This window comes from Chaetura pelagica, unplaced genomic scaffold (genome assembly GCF_000747805.2).
Source record: "Chaetura pelagica isolate M959 unplaced genomic scaffold, ChaPel_1.0 scaffold45, whole genome shotgun sequence".
Lineage (NCBI taxonomy): Eukaryota > Metazoa > Chordata > Aves > Apodiformes > Apodidae > Chaetura > Chaetura pelagica.
In genome coordinates this window covers 4,207,056-4,223,818 of record NW_009953217.1, presented here as the reverse complement: position 1 = coordinate 4,223,818, position 16,763 = coordinate 4,207,056, and the positions used below count along the sequence as shown (strand labels likewise).

The window sequence follows — 16,763 nt, the reverse complement described above, 5'->3', positions numbered from 1 at the left end:
CCTGCTTCCTTTCCTGCTGCAGGCGCGGCTCGAAGGATGGTTTTCACGACCAGGCAGGGACGATCTGGAGCTGCACCGAGTCGTTCTTCCGACAGGCCCGAGGCTTGTGTCTTGCAAAAGGCTTGGTGCTTGGGAAGACACATGCAATTTGAAAGTTCCCTTTAAAAAGGAAGGTCCAGTCTAAGCATTACTCTCAGAACACTGCAGCAGTCTTAGATAAGCCAGCAGAGGTGGAAAGTCATTAAGAAGAAAGCCCTAGTGCCTTAGAAGGAAACAAGTCCGTTCAGACATCAAGTCATCCCATTAGGTGCAGCATCACTACCTTACAGGTACAGCTACCTGTAGTAAAAGCTGTTTTAAATGACAAAGACAAAAAGGCAGACCTTCAACAGGCAGCTGACAACATCCCCTTAGCTCACACTTTCATATTGCAAACAAGGTGGCCGTTCCTCATCATTGCAATTGGTTAAACTAGAACCAAGGCAACTAGTCTGCATTGGTCCATTTTGTACACTCAACATTCATACGTTGGCAAATGCAGGCCAAGAGATGTAAACTCATTTTTTTCCTGACACGTTCAGCAAACTGAGGAAAAGCAATGGAAATTCAAGCACAATTAATTTTAAATGTGTGAGACATAAGTGAATAATCAACATGAAATAACATTCATTCAAAATAAGGTGTTGGGTTTTTTTCCTTAAAGGTGGCTGTGCTGTTCAGAATCCTAAACATAACAATTACTGTCCAAAACCAAACAGAAGGTGATACCAATTTCTCTTTAATGAAAGTAAAAACAACATGGAGCCTTTTACCAAAAATAGTTTATTGCACAAAACTTTTAAAGGAATTCCTATGCACATTGTTTTTATAATCAACATGCTTTGTATGATCATAAACATTAATTGTACATAGCATAACTCCTCCGTCCCCTGGGTCATCCACTCAAGAACATGAAATGATGAACTTCTAGCTTTACAAATACAGCCAAAGCAGACATTACTGAATGTCATGTATAAAAAGGAATGGTATTTCCTTGACAATATCCAGAACATCTTTCCTTATCCTAGAAATGTGTGCATCTGTGTTGGAAACTAGTGCCCTACTGCCCGAGACCACACATGAGTAGAGGGCAGGGATGATCAGATGACAGCTGATGAGCGTTAGTAATTACTCTGGACTCTTAACTGCTTTCACATGAAAATATTTGAAGGCTCTGGTCAGAGTGAGTCACATGCAACTATCTGCACTTCCATAAAACATGTATCACAAGCTTTTGCATCACCAGGAGTGAATTGGTTACCATCTTTAAGTTAAATTTATATTGATAACACCATCTGTCTGCAGTGCCCCTTCAATGCTGTTGTAACTAGCACTAAAACATCCTGCTACTGCAGTTCATTCCCCTAAAAAGGAATAAGTAACCTATGAAAATACAAGCACTAGGAGTTTACCTGTGGATATTACTCTGCTCTTTGCATATCTGAAATTTTCATAGATTGCAGCTAGGATATTGCCTGGATAAATAGTATGAGATCAGAACCTCCCATTACATGAGCAGATGGGGAGCTCAGCTGATCCCAATACAGTGCACAAGTATTTCCAAGAAATCTGGAAGACAAGAGAATGGAGCATTACACACTGCTCAGCAATACCAGACACTCAGTAACTACCTTTTTTCTTTTTCCCCCACTGTAGGTTTTGCTGGTTTCTTTTTGTTATTTGTTTGTTTTTTCAAATGCAGACTTTTTCCATGAGTCCTCAAAACCCCAGCAGCACCTGCAGCACTAATGCTGCAGCATTTTCCAGCTTTCATCACTTGGGAAGCGTTCTCACATGAGTGACATTTCTCCTTCATCAACAAGACTTGGATTAATAGGTAGCAACCACTGAAGAAACAGACACCAAAAATACACTGTTGTAGCACTTGGATGAAAATACTCTTGAAGAGATTATTCTTCAGTTTCTAAAAACACACCTGTGTTAATGAGGCACTGATTTTCCTTTGATGTATTTTGGCAGTGATGTGACAGGCAGAGGGGAGGCAGTTTTCATTCCTACAACTAGTTGGTTTTATTGCCTACACAGAGGAGACCTGAAGCTTTGTATGAGCATGTTCAGCCTCATGGGGAGGCTTTTTAAATAAACCAGCAACTACTTCTGTGGATAATAAAGAAACAAAAGGCCTTGCTGTTACCACATGCTGTGTGCTCTTTCTAGAAAGCTTCCCAGTAACTTCCATAACTTAGTACTTCATCAGGTTCAGGCCCTCAAGTCTCACACTCTGTACCCTATTTAAGTGTAAATGGCATGATTCTTCTGTTTATACAAAAAAAACCCATGATGAATATTTAAGTGAAAATGCTAAATGTCCAGATATGCTCAGAGAGACAGGTGGGTCAATGCAGAAATCTGATCTGAGCATTTCACAACAGCTCCCTCATGCATCAAAGGAAAAACAGCCACCTAAAGTTACTGGATTGTGTGAGCTCAGATGTCTTCATAAGGAGCTAGTGAAAAAATGCAGCACTGTACTGAGAACTGGATGCAGTAAGATTATTGATAGGAAAAGGAGAGCAGACATTCTGGACAACTATGAAGGTTTCTAACAATTCTGGCTTCTTTGGTACCAGAAAAAAAAACGTTATCCATACAACTATTGCCAAAATTAAGAGATTAAAACATAATGGATTCTTATTTGTAGGCAACATATTTACCAAAATGAACAGCACTGTTAATGCTGCAAAAGTGTTGTTTTCTTTAAACTCCTGAACATTTGATAGTTTTTGTAGTAAATGTATTATTCTTTATGTAGTTCTAATTTTGTTCTTTAACAACACTGCACATTTTTTCTTCTTCAAGCTTAATATACAGGCAACTTCAAGAACACAACAACAGCAAGATAATCAGTACCATTCACCCTGCCAGACTGCAGCAGCATGTGCAGACATGAACATGTCTGAGCTAGTCTAAAGCTTTTGACTTTTCTTTGACATGTTTGGTAATTCTGTAGCGTGGGCACCTGATGCCACAATAATGCATTTCTTCCCTCACCAATTTCAAAACCTTGACTTTTAGCATCACTTGACTTTGATCCCAATAAAATGTTAAGTTAAAATCCAGTAGCTGAGTGAGATGAAATCAGTCAATATAGACACTCGACATGCACAGTGTTCCACTGGATTAGAGCTGGAATTGGTAAATATGAGAAATTAGACTTTAAATAAAAATGGGTGGGTTTAGGGATATCGTTTGTTTGCTCATTGTTAGCCTTACTGCTAAGCAAACTGCTGACATTTACACACTCCCACCCCCAATCAATCAAACTCATCCAAAGGCAGCAACAGTCTCTTTGAGAAAATAAGTTAACCAGAATTTTTGTGTTTTGTTTTTTTTTTCCCCCCCAAGGACTTAATTTACTTGTACTTATTAGATTATTTTTTTATGCCAAACTATAGTGGATATAATTGAACTGTTTCCTTTAAGTTTTAAAGACAGGAACACTCTAGTACATGAGCTGCCACTAAATCTTCCACCAAATCTGTCACGTATCTTTTGATTTGTGCTTGAGCACTTCACACATCAGGTGAGACAGCAGTTCCAACCCTGAACTTGTGAGCGAGGAGGGCTGGCTGGATGCTGCCTTACTTGGAGCAATGGAGCCAAAGGTGAAGGAATCTGAAGTGGGATGTGTGAATAACAGTCCAGTCAAGGTGCTCTTCAGAGGGGTTGCCACAGTACCAACTTGTCCTTCATGGTGGACATCTTGTAACAGAGGGTGCAAGAAGTATGGGAATACAGTGGGAAAAGATAAAGCTAATAAAAATAATTTTATAGACATTATAATTTTGCCTTTTAAAGTAAAAATAATTACATTTCTAGAAGCTCTGGCTTTAGGGGCTAATTTCCCTAGGCCATTTGTACAGTATGCCAAAAGACAGAGAACTTAAATGTAACATTAGAACAATGACAGTAGCAAAACCCCCTCATGTCAGACTTAACTTACAATATTATAAGCATATTAAATCAGATATTTAAAGTCAGAAAATTATTATTTTTTCTTATATATATATATATTACACACATACCTTTTTTCAAGGGTGTCTACTTCAAAAGTTGAACTAAAAAGGTGCAAGAAGTGTTTGTGCAGTGAAGCAAAGCTCCCTACTGGCCTGCAACTGTGAGAGAAAAACTGACACTTCTGCAAACATTCCAGGCAAATCTGCCCAAGGTACATACTGGTCTGCATTGCTTTTTGTTATAGTCTTGTTTCTTTTTCTATAGATGATTCTCCATAACTAGAAATGGCTTCATATTAATTTTTTGTCTTTACGTACAGATATCTGTAATTTGAAGTTCAAGACTAAGATTTATAGGAGGGAAAAGAGAGGATGCTCAGCATATTCAGTTCTCAAGCACTGCTAATGGCTGACCACGAGCAGAACTTAAATTTCCCTGTGATTTGGATACAACCCAAGATGGGGGAAAATAACACACACCCACTCTCACGAAATTAAAAAACAAAACAGAGCACCAAAACCCAGATGTTACATAAGTAACAGTCCATAAAAAAACTCAACCAGTTTGAAGAAATACATACCTGGAACCAGATGCTCTCTTGACCTAATTTTAAGTCTTCATCTGAATCTCCTCCTAAACCACCAAATAAGCTAGATTTACCATTTGGCGGTCCCCAACATGATAGAATCATTATGGCAAAGTTTCAAATCAGTCCTTGGAATAGCATGTTCTATATTTAATACTACATCAGCTTCTCAAAACCATGCCTTTTGCTTCTACAGGCAAAAGCACAAATCTGAACACCGTTTTTGAACATGAAATAAATAAATAACTTTGATAAAGATTTGTTTAGATACTTAAAGCAATAGGAAGAAAGACAACTGGTAACAAGGTTATAGTGTCAGAGCTTCCTCGTCACTCACACTACAATTCTGTTTCTTTTCATCTACAGTAGGAATCTCCAGCTGGTCTGCTGCAGTTGCAGGACTAGCTGAGGTAAGGTCCATTAGCTGCCCCTCAATCTGAGTCCATGAAGACATTGATTCATGTACTGTGATGGTGTGTTCCTCCATCTGACGCTGGAGGCTGTCCATCTCTTGCCTTTGGAGAAGAAAAACGCAACAATTAACAGCAGAAAGCTAACAGCTAAATGCAAGATAAGAAACTTACTTTTCTGAGTCTTGACACCTACTCCAAGAAAATCTAAGCTCTAGCTGTCTATGGGAAAAAGAAATCTACAGGAAGCTTAGGAATTGTCGGTCATTAATTTTGGAACAAAACAAATACAATCTGCTTAATTCAAAAGCAAGGGCCAATAATGCAGCAGCTCCTTTGCTGCATGTACTAATTGCCAGGGATGATGCAGAACTGTTCAATCAGTACACTTAGTGACTGCAACCTGATGAACGTGGTACTCTTTGTGGGATAAAAGACAAGACAGGAGGTAGAGGTGAGGAAATTAGAAGAGAAAACCCTAGATAAACATGTTATGACTTAGTCAGACACCAGCTTAGCAAAGTGACTAGTCTGGTAGCACAGATCACAGGCTGTTATCACAGACTCACTCCCTTCGAACATCAACTGAGGTGAGAGTAGCAGCTCAGCTCAACTAATAAGCTGATCTCCCTGTCTCCCTCAAGCTGTAGCTTCCCTGCTCAGAATCACATCTGCAACCCTGTAAAGGAAGACTTTAAAACCTATGTTTGGTAGTGTCTCTTGATCTGTAGATTTCTCATTAAAATACTGCCTGGGCTCCTATCATGAGCAGCCCTTCTGATGCCATGAAGAAAGAAACACTGTTTTTTCCACCAGCAAGAACAATCAGAAATAGGTATTTCTGGTTTCTTCTGCTGTGTATGATTTAGGATGGACATTTTGTCTAGTTTATTGTAAAGGCTTCCTTCCCTACCATATAAGCAAGCACTTAACAGTAACAGAACATCCTACTGTCCTAAATATAGTCCCAGTAAGAGGAAAATAACTCATTTTACAAATCCTTTTTCCCTCAGGCTGGCAGCTGGTTTATTGGAAACATTTTTAAGATCATTTAATATGGTTGAAAATAAAAGGTCATACTTCAATTGCTGGAGACAGCTGTTCAGATTTTTTAAAGGCTCCTTGCTCACAGCTGTTGATGGTTTCAACAGTTCTTCCAACAAGGCAGCAGGCACTGGACAATCAGGAATCTTGACTGGAGTCGCAGGATTTGAAGAGTTATTCTCTCCTTTCAGTTCCTTCCTCTGGTTAAAGGAGAAAAAAGAAGAGCCAGAAATAGAATTAAGTTATTTCATCAGTGTCATTTTTACCACACAGAAAGAGTCTCACATCACATGTCTGGTAAACATCTGCATTATAGAGCAGGAATCAGAAGCTCATTCATGTAAAGTCTCATAGATCACAAGCAAAAGTTCCTAACCTCATCTCATCTGCTTCCCATGCTCTTAACTAAACAAACAGCACCTAGAAGGACCTACTCAAGAACTCACCCTACTAAAGAAATAAACCAGGAAGGATTTAAAGCAAATTACCTGGATCTTTACAACAAATTTTAAAAGCATTATTTCAGTATGGTTAACAGAACAATTCAGAAAAAAATATAATCAGTTTAGTACAATAAATAAAACCCTTCTGGAAATTCTGGAACCTGCTGGATGAGGTATCAGGACCAATGTCTAAAATAATGAAATAGAGTCTTCCATACAAAATTCTGTCTCACTAAGTGAGAGGTTTACTTCAGGGAGGGAAAGAGCAAGAGCTCTACTTTAACTGCATTTTCTGTGCACTAGTAGCAAACCAGAAAACTCAAAGAAACCACTGATAGTTCCCTTTTGAAATTGCTAAATAATGACAAACTAGACAGTATGGAGAGGACAGACACACTAGCAGAGTATTTTCTGGTACCCTACAACATGCATTCTTTCTATTTAAATACCTTCTTCATCTTCCCATGCTTCAGATCCAGCTTCAGTTGCTGGTTCTGCTGCAGCAGTGACTTCATGCTGTTCTTCAGTTCAGTCACTTTAACCTGCAGCATAAACTTATCCTTACGAGTCACTGACAGGTCTTCCCTCACCATTTCCAGCTCTGTCTTGATATTCTAAATGAGAAAAAAAGAGAATCAACATGACACAGGGAGATGGTATAAAAATTCCAGCCAACTCATGTTTGGGTTTTTTCCATTTCCAGGGCAAACTGGAAAAAGACACTACACATGAAACTGCTATTTGAAGTCCATTTACCCTGGCAGAAAACCAGAAACTGGATTCAAAAAAGTAGTTGTCTATTTTAATTGCACAAGGTCAAGGAAATAAGCAGCTCACAGCACAGTCAGAGTAAAGCTGAAAAATGTAAATATGCTGGAAAAAACACAGTTAATAGGTTTCTATGAAAAAAGAACTAGGTAAAAAAAGTATCAGAAGAGTGTAAGTATGCTTTTAAACAATAAAAATATTGTTTTAATTATCCCCCTAGGCAATACCAGATTTCCATCAGAATCTCCACAGAGTAGATGGAATACCTGCAAGACAACTTGAACCCCTTCTAACTCCTTGCGGCTGCGCTGTTCATTCATATCCAGCTGCTGCTGAAGTGTTTCAATTTCTCTTTCTTTTTGTTCTACTTCCCATTTAAGGTCTTCCACCTGCCAGAAGGTTAAAAAAAAAAAAAAAAAAAAAGGATCTTAAGTATCTTCAGAATTATCTACCAGTGCAATCAACCACAAAATCTGAAATATCTTATTATGTCTCACTTTCTAAGAAAACATATCATTAAAAAGGTTGTATTAAAGACAAATGAACTCGTACCATGCATCATAAATTAGGATAAACACAGTAAATGCACAGTCTTTACCTCTTGACTTACTACAGGCTCTTCACGAAGTTTGTCATCCAGGTTCTTCTGCAGAAGTTGGAGCTGAGACCTGGTTTCGGCCAACTCTTGCTGAAACTGTGATACCTCCTGGGAATGCTTCTCATCCTCTACCCTGCACAGCAGGATTAACACACACAGCAGTTACTCAAGCTGTCCTTTAAAACAAGTACTTCACCTGGTTAGCTATGGAACCATAAATGACATGATAGTGCATGGAACCTGGCTAGTTACAGCTTTGACTGAAGGCTTTGCCACACATTCACAGGAAGAGGTAAATCAAAAAAAGATGTGATGAGACATACGCACTAATATATCATCAAATATCACAAATAAACTTCCTTGAGCACTGGTAATAGTCAGTTACAAACAACAGAGTATGCAGTAAAAAAGCCAAAACTAAAGAGACAGGAGAATGCAAATGTTCACCTAGAATCCAAGTATGCACCTTATGGTCAAGCTAAGCTGGGATACACTTCAACATCATCACTCCTGAGTGGCAGCACCAAAAATTCACCAACGTATTTTTATTTTCAGGGGATTTGTTTCATTCCCTGTTCTCTAACAACTCAGATATCTACTTACTGCAGTTTGTCCACTTCAGCCTGCAGGGCCTGGATAAGCAGTTCTTTGGCATGTAGCTCTTTCTTGATTTCACTGAGCTCAAGCACAGCAGCCCTGTAATGACGCCGGTTGTGTGCTGCATCCGCTTTGGCTGCTGCTTCCTACCAGAAAATAAAAGATGCCCTTTTTTAACTTTCTCACTTTAGGTGAATCATAAAGGGACCTAGACTAAAAGGGTACAAAACAAAGCAAGAAGGAAGTTGTGCAGGTGTAACACTTCTCTCTTTGTCTAAAAAATCTTACTGTTAGTGTTATTATCCCTACTAATGCTAATGGCAGTTAGTAACTGTTTATAATGGAAGAAGCACGTTCTCCAGACTTCTTCACTGTGCATTTTTGGATGAAGTGTCATCACTTCAGGATATGTCCCATGCATTCCAAGTCATAACTGGACTTTCCTGGCAATCACTGAGTATGCTCAACACAGGCCACAACTAAAAAGAAAACAACTGATCTTCCAGCCAGACCCTGGCAGGAAGAAGTTACACTATTGAGCACAGATTGTGTTTCAGGCTACTTTGCCAATACTACATGTAAATCACCGTTTAAGTAAATGAGCCAAAAGATAAGCCATTACCTGCTTCTTAAGGTCTTTAACTTTTGACTTTTCTTTTTCTAAGGAAGCCTGTAAAGCTTGAATAAGTTGTTGCATTTGCTGATCCTCTTCCTCTTTCCGCTTCAGCACTGCCTGAACCTGTATCACATCACAAAAACACACGCAACATTTGTGCAAGCTCTCTGGAAGACTAGAAGTGCCAGCAGAGGAAATACAGACACAAGCCAATGCAGGGATGGCAAAACTCCCTGCTCTTCACTGAGAACTCTTTTCTCTTGCTTAGCCTCCTGTATTACTGCTGTTACAGAAGACAGGGGAGACCCAGGCCTGGAGAAAATGCACCAACTTTGTACAATACGAATGAAGATATCTAAACCCTGTTATCAGAAAAATGAGCTAATTCCTTTCTGAAGATACAGTATCAAGAGGTCAAATACCTGCAGATTCAGTTGTACCAAGTCTGCCTCTCTTTTTGCTAATGCTGTTTCAAGGATATTGTTGTGCTCCCGCAAAGCAGCGTTGGATTGACTGAGACCTGTAAGTTTTCCACGCTCATGCTCCAGTTCAAGGGCCATCTTCTTATTAATTTCTTCTAAACGTTTTATTTTCTTCCTGAAGCCTCTGGATTCCTGAAGCTATATACAAAGAAAAAAGACACATCAAACAAACAAAACCAAACTCCATATTCCTACCACAAAAAGTTGTGAGCTAATTTCATTAAACATTGTGTTTGCACAGCATAGGATTTTTTTCCCCCTGCTTTTCTTTTATAAACTTACTTAACAAAGTAAGTTCAGTTTGGTATTTTTTTCTTTTTGGAAGATTAAAATACTTGCTAGAAAGCAGAATCCAGGAATACTGTTCAGATGTTGTAGTTGATATGCATATAATCCGTGCAACTCCACAAGTGAACACCACCACCCTGCCCTCAAATTCACTGAGCATCCATGACTCCAAATAGTGTAAAAAAATAATGGTTCATGCATCCTCATCATCTCATGACCAGACACAGCTGGTATCTAGTACAGGAATTACTTTTTGCTCTCATCTGTTTCTCTCATATTTGATAATGATTCATGAAACCACAAATAACCAGCACAGGGCAGCAAAATTAGCAAGTGGCATTGACACAATGTCTCCTAAGATTCTGATTTCCCTGCACCGTTGGAACAAAATTATAGTATTCAAATTTCTCCCTGCCTCTCAGGGACTTTTTGTTGTTACCCTCCATGCAAATTCAAGCAGTCACCTCATCCTCAAGTTCCAGCACTTTCTCTCTGTATTCTTCAAGCTCCTGGCTGGTAAGTGAAATCACTTCTTGCAGCTCTTTTTCCAGCATCAATTTACTGCTCCTAACAGCTTGCAGTTCTGTCTCCAGAGCTTGAATCCTTCCCTAAAGACAAAGGAATCACAAAGATGATTAGTGTATCACCTGTCTACAGGAATAATTTTGCTTTTGTTAAAAAGCCTACTTTTCTAGCAAATACTAAATGAGGTGCTACTGCTTCCTGTAAAGGTCTTGCTCAGAGCTTTGACCCTTGCACCCAGCTACTGCTGTTAGTGTATTTGATATCTTGCTCCAGTGGTCCAAGGAATTTGGGCTTCCCCCAGTAAATTGATTTTCTTATCAGAGGCACAATATATGAGCATGTTCCGGCTACTCTGAAAAACTTTTAACTGTTAATGAGAAAAAAAAGCTGTAACATCTAGAATTTTGGAAAACCTTCAGATGCTGAGCCTTAAAAAAACCCCAAACAACAATAAGCAAAAACCACCAACAACAAAAAAATCAAAAACAAACAAAAAACAAACCAATCAGGAAATTTAGCACCAGGTCTGATCATCCTCTTGAGCTTGGATTACAATTTTTAATCTCAATGATACAAGTAAAAAACAAATCCACAACCAAACCAAAGCCAAATCACCTCCCTCAAATGAAGTCAAGGAAATACTCAGTGCCCAGACTTATATTTATTAAGAAGATAGCTCTATCTTTGTGTTAACAATGTTATAAGACATGTGCCTACTTGAGCAATCTGGTTGTTTCCAGCATCAGCCATTTGTGCTTTTAGTTTGCTCAACTCTGCTTCAGCAGATTCCTTTGCAGTGAGGGATTCCTGCAGCCGACGACTAAGAATGCCAACTGCATTCTCATAGGCTTTATGTTTTGCCTTCATCTCTTTCTGAGCACTTGTCAGATCTGACCCCAGAAGCTTCATTTTCTGCTTCTGCTCAGTAATGGCCCTGGGGTGAAAAGAAAAACAAAACAGCAGGTGAAAAGAACTGCCTGAAAACAGTATGTAAAGATTCAACACTAACTAAGAGGTTTTTGTCAGACTAAAACTCCAATGTGAATTAGTATCTACCCCTCTCTCTAAAAACAACAGAATTTACAGCACGAATCTGATAAGTAAGAGCTGCAACTCCTGTGTACCATGCAACCAGCATGTTGCCCTGGAAATGACTCTATGACTCTTTCTGACTGAGTATTTAGCTTTCCCAAAGTGAAGATGAGGAAAGAGCAAAAGACTAAAAACATGACAATGAAACAGAAATACTTTAGTTCTTTTGTCTCTGCTAAAACAACACTTACTTTTTTGCTTCTTCTTGCATTTGTTCTACTTGTTGTTTTAATTCCTGATTTGCCTCAGCAAGAGATGCCATTTGTTCCTTATCGAACTGCAAAGCCTTAACAGGTAGGAAAAAAGCATCAATGACAATAAGAACAAAGCATGCTTGCTGTATGTTGGATTATTAAAGATTAAGCATGAAATTCTGAAATTACTTCCATTTCTAAATAGAAACTGTTCCATGGTTCTCCATCTCCTTTCTCATTTCCTTTTCTTTCTGCTTTAATTCTTCCCTGTGTGGCCACTACCGTGACATGAATGAACAGTCTTAGTTTGGTCTTTGCTCTCAAATGGACTTCACTTTGGGACCAAGAAAATTGCTTTCACTCTCCCATTCCCCTAGCCTGCTTCTCCCCACTCACTTAACATCAGATGTTAATCAGCAGTCACATGTTTACAGAATGTTGGTAGGAATATGCTCAAATCTATAGACAATACTAAATATGTACCAAGAGTCTTAACTTGCAGGTGGTTTAAGTTTCCAAGAACTAGCCACATATCCTGGATGTAACACCCTCAAAGTCCAAAGCTTAACACCTTCCATACCTGCAGGCGTGTTTCCATGTCATCTCGTTCTTTCTGCACTGCCTGAAGATGATTTTCTATTTCCACCATCTGCTGGTGAACCTGAGATACTTCCTTCTGTAGTTTTGAATGTTCAGATTCAAGTGACTGTTTTTCAACTTGAATTTTCATTAGCTCTCGTTTTAACTCTTTCACTTCTGAGTCCAGTCGTTTCTTTGTAGCTTTCAGTTCACTTATCAGCTGGTCCTTAGAACTTGCATCTCTTCGATAAGCTTCCACCATTACCTTGGACACAAGAGTTTCAAGAGGACAGTGTCACCTCTGTTCCTCTTAAATTTGTAAAGTCTTAATTTAGTATAAAGTACTTACTGATATTCTTTTAGTTTGAGGGGAGGGAAGGTGTAAAAGAAATCAAACTAGCCTCATCTTCTGTAACATTTACTTTGGTTCAAAGATTTGTGTGTAAGCTCAGGTACCAAATACCTCTATGGATCAGCAGTTCACAAAAAACCTCTAAGGGTGTTTATAGCACACATTCTTTATGCTTTTGCTTACCTTCTGCTGCAGAAACTGTTCCTTCACTTTCTGAACCTGTTTTTTAAGGCTGGCGTTTTCTTGTTGCAGATTTTCTACCTGCCAGAAGGGAAAAAAAAGCAAAGACATTTCTTTACATGCCAAATGTCATATTCTACATTATTTCAAGCAGTGACAGTATCTTTTGCTATGCTTGTACCAATGGCCTAATCTAATGAGGATCCTGTTTCTGACTAGGAATCTCAGTGGCACTGCTGAATAACACCATGTTTTATATACAAATACATTCACACAGGTCCCCACATAGTGAGCCTTTTCATGCGTTCCTGAGAGTTGACGTCTCTATCATGTGTCTGTGGCAATACTTCCCTGCAACAGCTATTTTAAATACAACACTTCCAGGGATTCTCTACCTGGCTGGACTTGACTGCCATTTCTTGTCTTAGTTGTTCCAAGACTTCTGATGCTACTTCTGTATCTTGTCCAAGGCGCGCTGCTCCTTCATCAAGTTGCTCTTTGCTTGCTTTTGCTGCCTGCAGAGCCACTTCCAAGACAATCTTCTCATTCTGCAAATATTGGATTGTGTCATCTTTAGAAGTAGCATCACTTTGGAATTCTTCTAATCTGGCCATCAGTTCATCATACTGTGTTTGCAGGTCATCCAGGGATTGCTCTTTGGTGTGCAGTGTCTCTTGGATCTGGGTGAATTGCTTCATTAGGTCTAGATGTTCTTGCTGTAAAGATTCAAGCTGCAGATCTCGCTGATGCAAAGTCAACTTGACCTGAGAAGTAGTATTTAAAGATTAAATTCAAACAAATTGAATGCTACTTTCCAAATGCACTCCAAGAAAAATAAAACATTTTCAATAATATCTTAGCTTCTAGGAGAAAACAGCATAGGGTGAAAATATTTTTTACCTTTCCTAGGCCACTTCTTCTCTTTGCTCTATTAATTTCATTGATTGACTTCTGCAGCATCTCTGATCTTACAGTCTAAGTACTGACCAGAATGGCAAACCTAAAATATTCTTAAGTAAGATTCACAGTATTCTAAATGTTCATTTGAAAAATGTATCCACAGTAGATATATACTGAGTAAATTCAGTGTTATTAATGATAATGCCATATAATGATAAGGAATATCATACTGAGCTATCACATCATCTCATTCCAGCCCTTAACATGCTGCCTTTGTGATGCTGCAGGTTAAAGCAGGACTCTGTAGCAAAGTACAGATTTATTACACTGTAAGTGTATGTAATGATATCCTGACTGCCTAATAACTTTGCACACGGATCTCTGCATCCTCTCTATGCTTAGAATAATCACACACTCTATTCACTAAAGAAACCAAACATCTACAAGATAGTAATTCTGAAATTTCAAAAAAGTTCTGTTACTGAGATGGTTAAAAAACAAAGGGAGCCTTTTCACCTGGGACAGAGTGACTTTGATATGGACTTCATTTTTGCAGCAATCTTTCAGGTTTTAAAAGAAGTTGAGAGGTCACTATCTATTATTGCCTTCTCAGCCAAATAAGTATTTCCCCTTGGGAAGATGCCCAACAGCCTACCTGTTCCAATTCTTGCTCCAATGTTGCTGCAGAATCAGCCATTTTCTGAAGCTGTTCTTTCTCATCCTCAAACTCCTCTAGCTTTCTCTGCAAGTCTTCTTCCACCATGGTTTTAGCTTCCTGGATCTGCACAAAGGCAGCTTCTTGATCTAACATGTCAGCCTGCACAGGGAAAACAAGGAATCAACTTTTACAATTTCAATAGAGGGGGAGTCATGGGAAAAAGAAGAGTAAAAGGTAAATTATCAGTAACATTTCTAGAGAAAAGACACAAGCAAAAATAATTCAGATGTTTGCCTTATATAACTCTGTCTTTACTGAAGTCACCCATTCACATACTTAAGACCCTTTAGAGTAACAGTGAATCAAGAGATTATACTTGTGACAGTCAGAATTCCTCTAAACAACATAATGTCCTTTCAAACTTGATGAAACAAGATGTAATGAAAAAAGATTCTTATCAAAATTGAGCCATTTGGAAAAATTCTAAACAAGAGACTGCTTGGATGCTGTAGCTACTCTGTGAAACAGCATTTCTTGTGATTTACATAATTGCTATAAGTAACATAGATGGGGTGCTGCCACTAACGTGCTGTTTTACTGCCCTTTGAGACTTAAGATGCAGAAATGTCACTGAAATTCAATGTGATTTAAGGTTCTAAGTACTCTGAAAGTGAGCATACTACACTTTAGATTTCACCTGTCTTTTCTAACTGGAAGGCAGTAAGGAAAAGCATGAGTACTGAGCAATTTCAAACACTTAAAACACACTTTACTTACTCAGCTTACCTTCCAATTAAGTTTTGTCTTTAAAAAGTTCCTGGGCAAAGAATATTCACATCTACCCTTAAAGTTCAATTAAAACCAAATACCAGAGCTGAAAATGCAAGTATCACTTTGGAATGGAAAACATGTGGCCTTGCTCCCTCTTACTGTTTGTAATGTCATGCAGATTGATTTGCTCTGAAATATTTACTGCTTTTATAATGCAGTACTTGAATCAATATATAACCAACCATTCAGTGTTACTTAGCTGGAATAGCTTTGAGTTTGCAAAATCTAAATACACAACACAGATGGAACATAATTCACCTACATTCATACCTCAATATTTTGCAGCTGTGCTGCAATACGTTCCTTTTCTTTAATGGATCTGTGCTGGGTTTCAGTCAGCTGCTGAGACAGTGCCACATTCTCCAGTTTGAGATGTTCCAACATACCTGCTTGGGTCATTTGGCCAGCCTACAGGATGGAAAAATAATTATCAAAGATTAGCACCAACAGTCAAAATTTGACCAATAAATTTAAGAGCTTAAAAAAACCCAAACAACAAAAAACAAACATGTTGAATCTATTTGTGCCTTATCTCTACTACTATTTCATGGCGCTGAAAATTTTCATCCACAGAAGGAAGTTCTTCAAATAAATTTATGCCTCAGCATGAACTAACACTTCATGATGAAAAACAAAACACCATCCCAGCCTGCTCTCCACCTGAAGAACACACAAGTGAGACCAGCTCCCTCATCCAAGCTCATAAACAATGTCCTCTGGATAAAACTAACATAAAAAATAAGATTCTCCATCCTCCTACCTGCAAGTACATCATAATACCTGTATATTGGCCATCTCACTCTGCAGCCTGACCCTGGCCTCCTGTGCCAGCACCAGCTGCTGCTGGTACCAGTGCCGCACGTTCTGGAGCGAAGTGATTTCCGTTTCAGACGCCTTCAGCTTATTGGTGAGTGTGGCCCGTTCCAGCTGCACCTTCTGGAGCTGGCTCTGTAAGGAAGCCAACTGCTGCCGCAGGTCATGAACTAGAAAAATGAAAAGAAAGAACCTGGACTGGTGCACTTCATGGTTCTACTTTTATGCACACATTTTCAAGGCCTGTTGCTACAACCCTGGCTTGTCCTGTTGCTTGTTTGGGGTTTTTTTTCTTTCGTTTTGAACAAAACATATATGCCTAATTACACAAATACTGGCTTTTCCTTTAAGTGAGGGGAAATGCTAGTCTGAAGTATCAGGTATCAATCAAAATTCCTTAGACGCAGAAAATTTGCACTAGTTAAGAATCAGGAAGCAGGTATCCTGACATATAGAATCATCATTACAAAACAGTATTTGTACAGTTTTCTAAAAGCCATTAGTCCACTGTCAGCTACATAGTTATGCCTCCCTCTCCAAGCTGGTAGTGGCAGCTTTGCAAACTGTGGCACTTCTGTGACACAAAGTAAAAAGCAATCATATTAAAGTTCAGACCATTCTGTGGCCCCAATGAAACCCCAATTAAAATTTCTTCTGGGTCCAAGACTTCAGAATTATGCTGAAATAAAATGCTTTACAGAATAGCAAATTTTAAAGATTCACATTTACATCATCCCACCTGTGCTGTCTCTGGTGAGAACATTTTTTTGCATATCTTCAACCTTCAGCA

The 16,763-nt window shown here is 38.8% G+C and overlaps 1 protein-coding gene across 1 annotated transcript in view; it reads right to left on the bottom strand.

The window, feature by feature from the left end:
• Window positions 1-4,823: 4,823 nt before the first annotated feature.
• GOLGA3 (golgin A3) overlaps window positions 4,824-16,763 on the bottom strand; it is a 20,788-nt gene continuing 8,848 nt past the window's right edge. Inside the window, exons 7-24 of the mRNA XM_009997647.1 lie at window positions 16,713-16,763; window positions 15,941-16,143; window positions 15,431-15,568; window positions 14,327-14,488; window positions 13,167-13,535; window positions 12,775-12,852; window positions 12,241-12,504; window positions 11,658-11,752; window positions 11,092-11,308; window positions 10,314-10,457; window positions 9,502-9,699; window positions 9,086-9,202; window positions 8,470-8,609; window positions 7,867-7,999; window positions 7,535-7,657; window positions 6,950-7,114; window positions 6,094-6,257; window positions 4,824-5,118 (exon numbers count right to left, since the gene is read on the bottom strand). Of these exons, the coding sequence (XP_009995949.1) occupies window positions 4,911-5,118; window positions 6,094-6,257; window positions 6,950-7,114; window positions 7,535-7,657; window positions 7,867-7,999; window positions 8,470-8,609; window positions 9,086-9,202; window positions 9,502-9,699; window positions 10,314-10,457; window positions 11,092-11,308; window positions 11,658-11,752; window positions 12,241-12,504; window positions 12,775-12,852; window positions 13,167-13,535; window positions 14,327-14,488; window positions 15,431-15,568; window positions 15,941-16,143; window positions 16,713-16,763 (2,969 nt within the window). The 3' untranslated portion in view covers window positions 4,824-4,910. The remainder of the gene's footprint in view (window positions 5,119-6,093; window positions 6,258-6,949; window positions 7,115-7,534; window positions 7,658-7,866; window positions 8,000-8,469; window positions 8,610-9,085; window positions 9,203-9,501; window positions 9,700-10,313; window positions 10,458-11,091; window positions 11,309-11,657; window positions 11,753-12,240; window positions 12,505-12,774; window positions 12,853-13,166; window positions 13,536-14,326; window positions 14,489-15,430; window positions 15,569-15,940; window positions 16,144-16,712) is intronic.